At 39.0% G+C, this 14,154-nt stretch overlaps 1 protein-coding gene across 1 annotated transcript in view; it reads right to left on the bottom strand.

Moving 5' to 3' along the window:
- NIPSNAP1 (nipsnap homolog 1) overlaps window positions 1-14,154 on the bottom strand; it is a 36,866-nt gene that overhangs the window by 3,089 nt on the left and 19,623 nt on the right. The window contains exons 5-8 of the mRNA XM_001380137.5: window positions 9,896-9,966; window positions 4,323-4,463; window positions 3,217-3,248; window positions 1,528-1,622 (exon numbers count right to left, since the gene is read on the bottom strand). Of these exons, the coding sequence (XP_001380174.3) occupies window positions 1,528-1,622; window positions 3,217-3,248; window positions 4,323-4,463; window positions 9,896-9,966 (339 nt within the window). The remainder of the gene's footprint in view (window positions 1-1,527; window positions 1,623-3,216; window positions 3,249-4,322; window positions 4,464-9,895; window positions 9,967-14,154) is intronic.

Below are 14,154 nucleotides of genomic sequence, written 5' to 3'. Positions count from 1 at the left end.
GGGATTGGAGGGCCAGGTGGTGGTAGTATTGTGTCCTCTCTAGCTTAGGAACATCTGCAGACAATGGCTCATTTGGCAACGATATTATTGAACGAACTCATTATTTAGGTGGGGCTTGGACTGGATGTTTCTTGAGGTCACTTCTAACTCCAGAATTTGACCAGACTTACCCTCTTCCATCAAGAATCCTATAATCAAACAAATCCTTCATATCCACAGCACCTACTTCCATTTCTATGATCATTTTGTCTAGCCTTTGCTTGAAGATCTCCAAAGAGGAGCCCGTCCACCACATCTGGAGATAGCTCATCCTACCTTGGGACAGTTGTCACAGGGATCAGGGTTTTCTGACATCCAGCCTAAATCACTGGATCTTCCATTGCTCCTGAGTCAGCCCTCTGGGGCCAGGCAGAACAAGGCTAATCCCTCTTCCACATGAGAGCCCATTGCAAATACTTGAAGACTGTTTCATATATAATCCCCCTTTTTCTGTTTTATTTTTTATATGTAAATACAAATGTTCATCTTACTGGTGTCAGTTAAGTTCAGGGAAAAAAGAAAGACGACAGCAATCAAATCCTCTTTAAGCCTGATCTTTTCTAGGCTAACATCTCCAGTTCTTTCTGTCTTTTATTCTAAATTTATACAGACAGCTTTCGTTTTCCATTTCCTTCTTTTCAGAATATCCCTTCCCACTCTCCTACTCAGCCAGCCATTACTGTGAATAAAGGAGAAAAAAGGCAGAAACAAATGCAGGTCCATGTACACATCAGAGTTTGACAGTATATGTATGCAATGTTCTTTCCATCAATCCTCATATGGCCTGGTCTCCAGTCCTCTCACCATCTGGCCCTCCTCCCCCATGTCCTTCCAAAAATGTGACACCCCACATTAAATACAGGACTCCAGATATAGTCTGGGCAGGGAAGAAAAAAGTTGGATCGATGTGTCCTCTAGAGCATGGGTCCATGAAGGAGTCTGGGGATAGATTTTAAGGGATCTTTGAACAGACTGGAAAAATAATAATATCTTTATTTTCATTCATTTCTAAATGAAAATTCTTTCAATTACTTACAAACATTATTCTGAGAATTATTCACCAGATGACCAAAGAAGGTAGGAGTTGTTATATGATACAACAAGGGTCTAGAATACTTGATTTGAAGTGTACTGCCTAGATGTGGATGGATATTTTGACTTGCTTATTCATAACATCCCTAATGACATATCCACATATGAGAGAGAACATTCCAAGTCCCATTCCATTGTCTACAAGGCCAGGGGAAGGAAATTCTGTTTCTCTTCTCTAAGATCCTGAGATTTTTCTTCCTTTTTTTCTTGGTCAGTCAAGGGGGCCTCATTTCAGAAAACAGGGAATAAGTAGAATAAATTGTTATCCCCAGTTGATTTTAATAAATAGTATTAAATATAATACCGGAAGCATTAGATATTAATTTTGATCTTTACATTTTGATTCATAGCTAGCAATTGGGACAAGAAGTGAGAGAGAGAAGAAAATCAACCTACCCCAGAGATGGTGGACCACATAGAGCTCTCCAATCTGGGAGAAAAAGCCACCCACAGCTTCTTGGTTTTCCTGACGGTACTTGATTGCTCGGGCCCTGGAAGAGGGCAGAATGGAAGTTAGGAAGAGGTCTTATCTTAGCAGATGATCTGGTCTGGAGCTTGGGTACACTATAGTCTGAGCTCATTGGATACTAATCTAAGAATCAGGACGAATGGGTTTAAAACTCAAGATTAATCTTTCCTACCCAAGTCACTGTGGACAAGTCACTTTCACTCTGAGTCTCAAGTTTCTCCAAGAAAAAATGGGGTTAATGCCAATTAATCAGCTTACCTCAAAGTTGGGACTCAAATGAGAAAAGAGACAACTGTTTGGTACAATAGATAGACTTCTGGACCTGGAGTCAGGAAGATCTAAATTCAAATCTAGCCTCAGAAATTTACTAGCTGTGTGACCCTGGGCAAGTCATTTAACCTATCTGCCTCACTTTTCTCATCCATAAAATGAGGGTCATAACAACACCTATGTTCCAGGGTTGTAGTGAGGATCAAATGAAATAATATTTGTCAAACTCTTTGCAAACCTTAACACTCTAGCTAAATGTTATCATCATCATTGTTATTATTATTATAGAGATCACAAGCATTGTAAACTTTAAAGCTCTATATGAATGCCGGTGAGTATTAAGCTGTATTTCCTCAAAGACTTGGTGAGGAGAAGAGTAGAAAGATGGAGAGAGGGATAATGCTACTGCTGTCTTGGAAATTGAGAAGTTAAACCCTTTAGCTCTACCATCTTAGCCCTCATCTGTAAGAGGAGGCACAAGAAGGGGACAGGGAGCCAAGGGATTCTGAATGGATTATAAGAGAAGCTTTAGTGATCACAACCGGCAAATTGGCAAAGATGGGAAGAGACCATTTTGGAGGGTTTGGGGAGAGATAAGAATACTCATACATTGTTGGTGGAGCTGAAAATTGGTCCAATTCTGCAAAGCAAAATGGAATATGCTAAGAAAAAATGATCAAAATGTGCATATTATTTGACCCAGAGATCACATATCTGAGAGATCAATGACCAAAAGAAAGAGTCCATAACTACCCAAATAATCACAGTAGGGTCTTTTTTTTTAACCTATTAAAGAATAGGAAACAAAGTCAATTACCATCAACTACAAAAGTGCTAGATAAATTATGTGAATGTGATTTATTAGTTTTGTGCTGTAATGAACAATGAATATGAAGGATTCAGGGAAATACAGGAAGATTTCTATGAACCGATTCAGAAAGGAAGCAACATAAAGAATGACTTTAACAAGAAAATGTGAAAAAAAAAGGAAAAGTGAAATTGAATTTTAGGTAGTTAAAATGATTATGTTTGGCCCCAAAGAGGAGTCATAAGATTGCACCTCTCTCTCTTCATTGGAGAGATAGGGGACAATGGGTGCAGAACACTACATATTATGTCAGACATGGCTAATGTTTTAAGTAGTTTTGTTGATATTTTTTCCTTCTTTATCATAAAGGATGGCTCTCTGGGAGGGGGATATGTGGGAGGGAAGGGATAGGAATGAGAGGAGGTAAAAGTAAGACAGCAATACAACATTCATATAGAAAAATAGCAAGAGGCTTTGGTGAGATTAAGAATGATCTCCCCATCCCCTAAGCTCTCTTGGGCCAAGAGTTCTTACTCACCAGTTGTTTCCCCACTCAATCATGGTCCCTGGCTGAAAAGAAACATAAGGGATTAGTAAATACAGACACTGGCCTTTTAGTCTTAAATTCAGCTCTCAGGCTAGTAAGAGACATTATCTTTCCATCCTAGAGACCTAAATTCACTCTAATCCTGAACCTTATCTCAGAATTAAGTGGGATTGTGCCTTCTCTTCTTCATCTAATCTACCATCATTTCCTAGTCACTTCTTCCAGAAAGTCTTCTTTGATTTCTCCTATTAGAGACAACGTTCCCTTCTCTAATCTAATACAACACTTTGCTGATGGGCTATCATGTCCTGAGAAGTGCAGGGGCAAATCATTTTACCTTTATTAGCCCCAATGTCCTCTACCTGTAAAATGAAGATAGCAAGCAATACTGGTACCTAGTACTATCCAGAACTTCTTAAAGCTTCAAGCACTTGAGAAATGGAATTTATTCCTTGCCTCCTTTCAGAAGTAGAGGACAATAAGTTTGGAACATTGCGTGTCCTATTGGAATTATTTTTCAAGTTGATTAGATTTGCTGAACTCTTTTCCTTCTTCCCTCCTCTCTTTTTAAAAAATTCTTTATTACAGGGGATGGCATAAAAGATAGGGGTTAGGGAAGGGAGATGCATTTGGGGTAACAATACAAAAACTTTCAAAAGACGAAAATCACAAAATGAATTTTTGAAAAGATCCAGCTCTTTCCAGATGATGTACGAGCCTTGAGGGCAGGGTCTATTTCATTTTGAACTTGTATTGGATAATAAGGACTTCTGAAATGCTTATTAAACTAGGGGGGACTCCAGAAATGTGAATTATATTATTATCCGTATTCTTGCCAGTTGCCTGAGTCTTATGACCTCGGTAGACTAAGAGCTCCCCAGGGACAAGGGCTCTGCTTTCTCTAAACCTCTGTTCCTTCCCCTAATGCCCTGCACGTAGCATGTGTGTCTGCCAAGCACGTATTACATCTGATGGGCTGAAGAGGGGTGGGCTGGTCCAGATGCAGAACCTCAGGGTCCTTCAAGCCCCACGGCATCTCCAATCTGGCTCTGAGAGGCAAAAAGGAAGAGTGGGGCAGGAGAGAAACCCAGAATCACCTTCAGCTTGTAAGTCCTTAGTTCATAAATGTTGGGGCCTTCACGAGGCAGGGGCTCATTCCAGAAACTGAATTCCAGAAGCAGCTGGTTTCTCCTGGACAGTAGCATCTTACTCCTCTCCTTCCGGAATTCCAGGTACTCCTGTCAGGGCACACAGTAGGATAGCCCTGGGGTTAAGGGCAAGGGGAAAAGACCTAGCCTAGCCTAGCCATGGCATAACAGGGAGACCAGGGAAGGGGCTAGATTTAGTCTAGAACACTTAAGTATGTTGTTGAAGTACTGAGCCCCGTACCATACTGTCTTGAACACAGACCACTAATAGCAACATCGGAGAGGGAAGAGCCATATAACTCAGGACTCGGGAAGGAAGAGTAGAGACAGCTGAGGGACAGTGCTGGATTTAGCATCAAGAAGACTGGAGTTTGAATCCTGCCTCAGACACTAACTAGCTCTATGACCTTGGGCAAATCATTTGACTTCTGTCTGCCTCAGTTTCCACATGTTATTATCCCACAAAATGAGGGCTAGTAATAGCACTTTCCACCCAGCGTTATTGTGAGGCTCTAATGATATAATATATATAAAAAGGTTTGCAAACCATAAACCATCGCATAAATGACAGCTATGATTAGAACTTAAATCTCCGTCAGCCTCAATTTCTTTAGCTGTAGTACAGAGACAGATAAAGCATCTACCTTATCGGGCAGTGCTAGATAAATACTCATTAAGATTGGGCTTCAAGTCTTAAGACTTGGTTTTGAGGCACCAAGTGATTATTAATAAACTCTATGGAAACTAAGAACCTGGAGTTACTCGTTTAACTTTAACACCATGAAAATTATCCGAGTCATTTTACTTCTCTAAATCTCAGTTTCTTCCCCTATAAAATGGGATTAATAATAGTTGCACCATCTACCTCACAGAGTCATTAGGTTACGTTCCCAGGATTATCACGAAACTATTATTTAATGCTGGCAGAGTGTGGAGAGCTAGGCACAATATTACATAGCTGACGGAACTAGAAAATTGGTACCATCTTCCTATGCAATAAGAGATTAAAATAAATGTGTCACCAGCCAATTGTCTCCTTTCTAACGATGAACCCCTAGAAACTGAGACAGGCTGGGCTCAGGTAACAGAGTCCATCGTTGCACCTGCGGGACTCTCAAACCCTTTCAAATCGAGGTGATATTCTGCTGGTTTTGCCTTTCAGAAACCAAGATCACTTCCATACTACAAGGCAGCAGAGGAGGGGTTTAGTAGGAGCAGAGGGGAAAGTCTTGTGAACTTTAGCATTAGGAAGACCGAAGTCTGAATCCCAACTGAAACAGTCAGTAACTGTGTGACCCTGTGGGGCAACTTCATGTCCCTCGTCTGGAAGAGTGAGGATGAGAGTCATAATCCTTGCAGCACTTGGCTCCCAGGGCTGTTGGGAGGCTCAAATGAGATACTGGTAATAAAGTATTTTGCACATACCAATGTGCTAAATAAATGTCAGTTACTATTATTAATAATTATAAAAGGAAAAAAAATCTTATCTATATGGGAATTGCCTTATCCATAATGCAAAAAGCTGGAAACAACTGACTGGGGGTTGGGGAATGGCTGAAAACATGTGGTTTGTCAATGTAATGGATTATTCTTGTGCAACAAAGATAAGGAATACTAAAAAATACAGCAAGACTTATTCACTGGAAATGAGGCAAAGGTGGAGTCAAGATGGCAGAGTGTCAGGAAAAAGTAAAGTCAAGCTCCCTTCCATAAAGATCTAAAAAATGCACCTGATCAAGTAATTTAAAAAAAAATCAAGATGAGTCATTTTGCCAACCTAGATCATCACAGGAAGACAGACAGAAAGGTCTAAGGACATTCAGGAGAGAGTCTGGCCAAGAGCTCAAAGAGTGAAGTGTATTCTAGTATACAGGGATTAAAAGAGGACTGAAACTGCATACCAGGACAAAGGAAAATCCCAGACCCATGCAAGAGATCTTGACATTGTGCAAGGTGCAGGAGTGGGTGCCATCTGGAAACTCTAATACTTTCTATCCAGTTCTGGATCAGAGATTAAGGGTGTCAAATCTGACCTTTGATACTTCCTAGCTGTGTGTTCCTGGGCAAGATATTTAATCCTATTTACCTAGCCCTTGCTGCTTTTATGTCTTAGAACAAATATTAAAGCATAAAGTAAGAGTTAAGATCAAGGTTGAATTGGGGAAGATGGGGGAAATTTCCAGAGAGACAAGTAGTTGCAAGTCCTAGGCTTTGTACTCAGCTAGGAATGTGCTCAGAAACAAACTGTTTCTGTATGGCTCTGACTTCAGGAGTGGAGGAGAACACATAGGGTCATATAACAAAGAAGTATCTAAGGCCAGATTTGAACCTAGGACTTCCCATATTTACACCTGGCTCTCAATCCATTGAGCCACCTAGCTGCCCAGCAGAACCAAAAATGATTTAAAAAACCAAATGAGCTGTGTGACATGGGAAAACCATTGAACCTCAATTGCTTAACCTTTACTGCTCTCAGAAGATAAAAGTAAAAAAAAAAAAAACAAAAGAGATCTTTGAAAAAAGATTTATCAGCTTAACAAAGAGATCTAAAACCTAACCAAAGGGGGGGGGGAACTCTCAGTAAATTAGAATCAACCAATCAAACACTAATGGCTCCAGCATTTGGCAGAGTGCAGACTCATAAAAGATGCTTAATAAATGTTTACTGATTGATAAGACAACAAGAAACATTAAAACAAAGACAAAAGACTGGGTTGGGGGAGAAAATCTCAAAGGAAAAACAATTAACCTGGAAAGCAGATCAAGGAGAGATAATTTAAGAATCATTGGATTAACTGAAAGCCATCACCAAAAGAAGAGACTAGACATCTTACCTCAAATCTTAAAACAAAACTTCCTTGATCTCTTAGAGCCAAAAGGCAAAGTAGAAATAAAAAGAATCCACCAAGCATGTCCTAAAAGAAACCCTGAAATGAAAACTCCCAGAAATATCAAAGCCAAAATCTGGAGCACTTGAGTGAAAAGAAAAAAATACTACTAACAGATGGAATGAATTCAAGTGCTGAGGAGCCAACATCAGTATCACATAAGACTTAATGGCCACCATTAAGAGGGCACAGAGAGCTTGCAATATGATGTTCCATAAGGTAAAGGATATAGGCTTACATCTTAGAGTAATTTATTTAACAAACCTGAATATAATCCTATGGAAGGGGAGAGAGAGAAGAAAAGGGAATGAACCATTAATAAGAGGACTTTTTGTCTTCCTGATAAAAATAAGAACACTTAATAAAAACTTTGAAATACAAACACAGCATAAAAAAGCAAATGTGAGTAAGCAATTATAAGAAACTAAACCAGGATAAGCTTTATATTCTATTATGGAGAGATAGAACATGTATTCCCTTGGAATGCTATCATAATCAGTGGTCATAGAGGGAGTCATTAGATAGAAGCTATGGGAGTGATTGTTATGTTTTAGTTATCTTTAAAAAAGAATGGAAAAGATTGGAGGGAAGGGAGACTAAGGATGGGGGAAATTATCTCACTTAATTAGAATATGCAAATAAAAGTCTATACAATAAGAAAGAAGAAACAGGAGTGAGTGGGTGATATTTGAAACTTACTCTTATAGGGAGGATAGAATACACACACAGTTGAGTCCAATAATTCATTCCATTCAATAGATTACCAAGAAAGAAAAAGGAGAAATTAGGCTTAGGATCTGGGTTGAGGGAGGGTAGATTAAAGGAAGGCATAGTCTCAAGCAAAACAAACCCTTAAAAAGGATGAGAAACAGAAAGAAAGGTAAACGAGAAGAAGATGGGAGGATATATACAATTAACAATCATAACTGAGAATGGGATGAACTTACCTATAAAACTGAAGAGGATAGCAGAATTAGAAAGTAGAATCTAATAATATGCTGTTATAAGAAACATATTGGACAAAGAAAAATATACAGAGACTTAAAATAGATGTCTAGAGCAAAATCTGTTATGTTTATGCTGAAATTTTTAAAAAGCAGGGATTGCAATCATGATTTTAGACAAAGCAATAGCAAAAAATAGAGCTAACTGAAAAAGATAAACTACATCTTGCAAAAAGGTGCCATAAACAATTAATTAATTTCAATGCTAAACATAAATGCTCCAAATGCTATAACATCTAACTTCTTAAAAGAAAAGTTAAATGAATTACAGGGAGAAAAATACAGTAAAACTAAAACTAGGGTGGGAAGGTAGACAATAATGGCTCAAACCTATTACAAATCTAAACAAACAAACAAACAAACAAACAAACAAAAAAGAAGTGGAGCTGAATAGAATTTTAGAAAGGTTAAATAAAATAGACTTCTTTTGATTGCTGAATGCAAATAGAAAGGAACATATATTTCTCAGTGAGGGAGGTATGTGGTTCCTTCACAAAAATTGACCATATTAGGAGATAAAATCCATACTAAAAAAAACCAGAAAAGCAGAACTATTAAATGCACCTTTCACTATACTATAATTAAAATTTTTATCATAAAGGACAAACCACAATTCACTAAAAATCATTTGCAATAAAGGGCAGCTGATGAAACAATTAAAAATTAATAAGAGACTACGTAACTTAATCCTAAAGAATGGATGAGTCAAAGAACAAATCATAGAAACAATCAATAATTTCATTAAAGATAAACACAACAATAAGACAACATACCAAAATTTTGGGGATGCAGCCAAAGCAGTCCTTAGGGGAAAGTTTATATCTCTAAACACTTTCAACAGTAAAAAAGAGAAAGAGCGAATCAACAAATTGGGCATGCAACTAAAAAATTAGAAAATAAGCAAAAAATAAAAACCTCAAATTAAACACCAAAATAGAAATTCTGAAAATAAGTTGAACAAAAAATTGAAAGTAAAAACTCATTGAATGTAAATAGGATTTGTTATTTTTTTAATAAAGCAGACAAACCATAGTTAACTTGATTAAAAACAAAAAGAAAACCAAATTACCAGTAGGAAATTATTCCGAGCCTCCCCCACCCAGCAATGAGTATTAGAACAAAGACATAAAAATATAAAAGCAGCAGCAACAACAACAAAACTTTCTACAAAGAAGGAAAAGAAATTACTTGCCCACAGTCATAAAGCCAGTATATGTCAGAGGCAGGATCCGAGCCCATATCTTCCTGACTCTGAGTGTAATAATTATTTAATTTATAATTTTTCTTTTTTGGTCTGAGGCTGTGATTTTATCAGTTTAGGTAACTCCCAAGAGGGGAAATTTCCTCTTCCAATGCAGATTGTCTACTGTTCTTCAATTTGTGATGTTAGAAAGTGGCCTAGAGCACTGTACAGTGACTGGCGCAGGGGCACATAGCTAATATGTATCAAAGGCAGGACTCAAACCCAGGTCTTTGCTGGTTCCAATGCCAGTTGCAATATACTTCCTTTTCAAGATTATTACTTATTTATTTTAAAGCTGTGAGCTATGATGATGAGTCCTACCCTTAAAAAAAATACACAGTATGTGGCGCATTATGCCTAATAAATGCTTGCTGGTTGACTGATTACCTTGTTCACTTTGAGTTTGTTCATGCAGTCCATGAGGGCAGGATAGCCTCCTGAGAATCGCCATAAGTGCACTGTAAGGAGATAGAAGTGAATAAGAATGTCAAACAAATACTGCTCCCTTGGCCCATTGGCCCATCCAACCAGATCTTCAGCCCCGGGACCTCCCAGCATTCCTGAACAGTGATCCTTGTGAGTCCTTCCTTTGGCTGGGGAATCATTGCTTACCAATGATGTGGGAAAGGGCACGAAAAAGTCTGTCCTTCAAATACTACTCAAGTTATGGGGGAAAGGCACTAGGCTTGTACTGCTCAGCCTCAGTGGGCAGAATTATACAAACAATGGACTCTACAGACATCTCAACTGCTGACATACAGATCAATCCAGACTCTAAGTCCTAGAAGAACTTAACTCTTTCATTTGTGGATCTCTTCTCTTGGAGAATTTCTGGTAACTGGTAGTGGCCTCAGTTGCTCACTACATGTGGGGGTTTGACTGCAACTACACTTCATTTCATTCACAATCTTACTAGGCAACATGCCACTGCAGGTGTGTCTACTGAATACTACCCTCCAGTTTTGGAAGAAAATAAAATCATCTGTCACTGATTCTGAAAAGGCCAGATTAAATCTTCTCTGCTCACCATTCCTATATCTTTCCTTTAAAAAAAAAAACACCAAACACTCTTACCTTCTGTCTTAGAATCAATACTGTGTATTGGTCACAAGGCAGAAGAGTAATAAGGGCTAGGCAAAGGGGAGTTAAGTGACTTGCACAAGGTCACAGAGCTGGGAAGTATCTGAGGCCAGATTTGAATCCAGAATCTCTAGTTTCTAGAGCTAACTGTCAATTCACTGAATCACCTAGCTGCCCGTTCATATAACTTTCCAAATGGAAACACCCCTACTGTTTGGCTATCTCCCCTCTCTTTGTGCTTTTCAGTCATGTCAAACTCTTAACAACCCCATTTGGGGTCTTTCTTGGCAAAGATATTGAAGTAGTTTGCCCTTTCCTTCTTTAGCTCATTTTTACAGATGAGGAAACTGAGATAAACAGGGTTAAGTGACTTGGCCAGGGTCACACAGCTAGGAAGTGTCAGAGGCCAGATTTGAACTCATGAAGATGAGTCTTCCTGACTCCCAACTATAATATTTATTGGCAAAGGAAATAGGATTTGGAAAACAAGGGGATAATGAGAGGTTTGTATGGGGTAATGAGGAGTTAAGGGAAGTATATATACATCCACTCTATGTAAGATTTCTCCCATTAGAATGCAAATTCCTTGAGGGCAGGGACTGTGACTGTTTTAATACTTCTATGTCTCCCTTCCAAATCCTATTGTAGAAGTCCTTCTTACCCCTGTTTTTATTCACATTATATTAATGCTGCATAGATTTATATATACACTTGTCACCACCATCAGAATGGAAGTGTCTTACAAGTAGGGGTTATTTCACTCTTCGTATATGTGTTCCCAATACCCACAAGATTGTCTGGCACACAGTAGGGAACTAATACTTAATATTTATTAACCAATTGATTTTCCAGTCCTTAACAGTGCTTGGTACATCATAAGCATCTAATAAAAGCCTTTCATTCATTCATTTATTCATTCAGTGAGCGAAAGTTACAGAAAGGTAGATTTCAGCTTCCGAATAATTGGAGCTGTCCAAAAATGGAGGCTGCAGCATGGAAAAATGGGTTCCCCCTCCTCACTAGAGGCTTTCAAGCAAAGGCTGTATAACCCCTTGTTGGGGATATTGTAGAAGGGATTATTTCTGGGGCGTGGATTAGGTTGGATATCTTCTGAGGGCCCTTTCAGCTCTGAAATTCTGTGAATAGACACAAAAGGGACCCTCATGAAGTCTCCAAACGACACTATGCTGGCAGGAAGAGCAGATTCAATAAGTGACAGAAACAGGATTCAAAATTATCTCAGCAGTCTGGAACACAGAGCAGCTCTGGCAAGATCAAACAGCCCAGGGATCATTGCAAAGTCCTTCATTTACATACCTAAAATTCACTGAACAAATGAAGGACTACATGACTATTTTTCAGAGATGCCATAGGTGGGGGCTCATTATTCAGTATGAAATGCTCCTTTAAGTCTCTTTCAATTGATTATGGGATATCTTTGGCAAGAAAGCAATCACTTAGTCTTAGCTTATGCCAGACATGAACAAGAATTTAGTCTAAAACATCAACTAATCAGCAAGCATTTCTTAATGATCTATTATGTGGGGGGCAGCTATGTGGCATGAGCATCAGATCTAGGGGAAGACCTGGGTTCAAATCTGACCTCAGGGGGACAGTTAGATGGCTCAGTAGATTGAGAGTCACACCTAGGGATGGGAGGTCCTAGGTTCAAATCTGGCCTCAGACACTTCCTAGACAGGCGACCCTGGATAAGTCACTTAACCCAGATTGCATAGCCCTTGCCCTTCTGTCTTAAGAGTTGCTCCTAAGGCAGAAAGTAAGGGTTAGAAAAAATTAGGGATGATGTGTCAGCCATTGTGTTAAGTCCATTGTCCTCCTGGAAAGATGTTTTTTTGGTTTGTTTAAAAAAAATGAAGTCATAGGATTACAGATCTATAATGAGGACAAAAAGGGGAACAATCCCTACCTTCAAAAAGTGTTATACTTTATTGGGGAGTCAAAAACATGTATATAAATAAACAGAGGTAGGTTGGTATGGGGAACTCCCAGATGAGGAAACTCCCTCTTTCCAATGCAGATGGGCACTTTCTCTTCAAATGATGGTTATGGAAGGTGGTCTAGAGAAGAGGTGTCAAACACAGGAACTAGATTAAAATGCAATTAGGAAATATTTAACAAAATAAATAAAAATACAATGTTGTTGATGTTTAGTCATGTCTGACTCTTTGTGACCCTATTTGGGGTTTTCTTGATCAGGATCCTGGAATAGTCTGCCATTTCCTTCTCCAGCTCATTTTATACATGAGGAAACTGAGGCCAATAAGATAAAATGACTTGACCATGGTCACACAGCTATGAAGTGCCTGGGACTGAATTTGAACTCAGGTCTTCTGACTCTAGGCCTGGTGTTCCAACAACTGTACTACCCAGTTGCCCCCAAATACTACAGAATATATATAGTGTTGGTGTGTGGTTTTCTAAATTAATATATATCCAGTAAAAATCCTTAAATATGGTTTTGTGATCCCCCATTTCTATCGAAGTTTGGCACCCCTAGTCCAGAGCACTGAGAGCTAAGTGATCTATCCCAGTGATGCAGCCTAGTATGTGTTAGAAGAGGGATTTGAACCTCCATCTTCCTATCTCTGTGGAAATACTTCATTAACTCGGTGTCTTGCACAGAGAATAAATACAGAGTAAATTCCCCTCACAAAGTTCTTCCAACTGTTGCTTGCTTCTAATAAGGGGATGTTCACCACTTCCCATCTCAGTTGGGGACAGCTCTAACTGTTAGGTAACTTTTCCTTATATCAAACCTTAATCAGCCACTTCGTACTTTGCTCCCACTGCTACTGGTTCTTCCGTCTGGGACCAAGCAAAACAAGGCCAATCTCTTTTTCATGGTAACCCTTCAAATAACTGAAGACAGCTGTCCTGTCTCCCCTGAGTCTTTTCTTCCCCATGCTAAATAGCCTCAGTTCCTTCAACATATCCTCATTTTGCATGAGATCAATTCCCCATCCTGGCTGTCATCCGCTGGAGGGTCTCTAACTTAAAAATGTCCTTTCCAAAATGTCTTCTGCATTTGAGGGAAGGAAGAAACAACTCAATGTTCCAAGGGATCTTTATGCCTTCTTTGGCTTCTCTATTCCATATCTGAGAGGTGCTATGACTACCCCAGGTCAAGTTGAAATTCTACTATTTATGAGTCAAGTAACAGGAAAATAACTTGGCCCTTTGAGGCTTCAGTGTTCTCTTGTGTAAAATTATGGGGTGGACCAGATGACCTCAATGATTCCTTATAGCTTTAAAACTCTATGCTTTTCTTTCTTCTGAACTTCAGTTTCCTTGTGTCTAAAATAGGAAGATGAATGGATGGAAGAATGACTGAAAAGCTATATTAAAGGCTTACTATGTGCCTAGCATTGTGCTAAGTGTTGGTGATATAAAGAGAAAAAGAAGAAAAGTGTCTACCCTCACAGAATTTACTTAGACTCTAGCTGGGGAAAATACATGTAAGAGAATGCAGCCACAGGGCCGATGGAAAGGACCAGAAGTCCTAAGAGTGCAACTATAGTCTAGATGGCAAGGTCTGGGAGGCATAG

This window comes from Monodelphis domestica, chromosome 3 (assembly GCF_027887165.1).
Source record: "Monodelphis domestica isolate mMonDom1 chromosome 3, mMonDom1.pri, whole genome shotgun sequence".
Taxonomy (NCBI): Eukaryota; Metazoa; Chordata; class Mammalia; order Didelphimorphia; family Didelphidae; genus Monodelphis; species Monodelphis domestica.
Note: the sequence above shows the minus strand (reverse complement) of the source record. Positions and strands in the feature narration are given on the sequence as shown.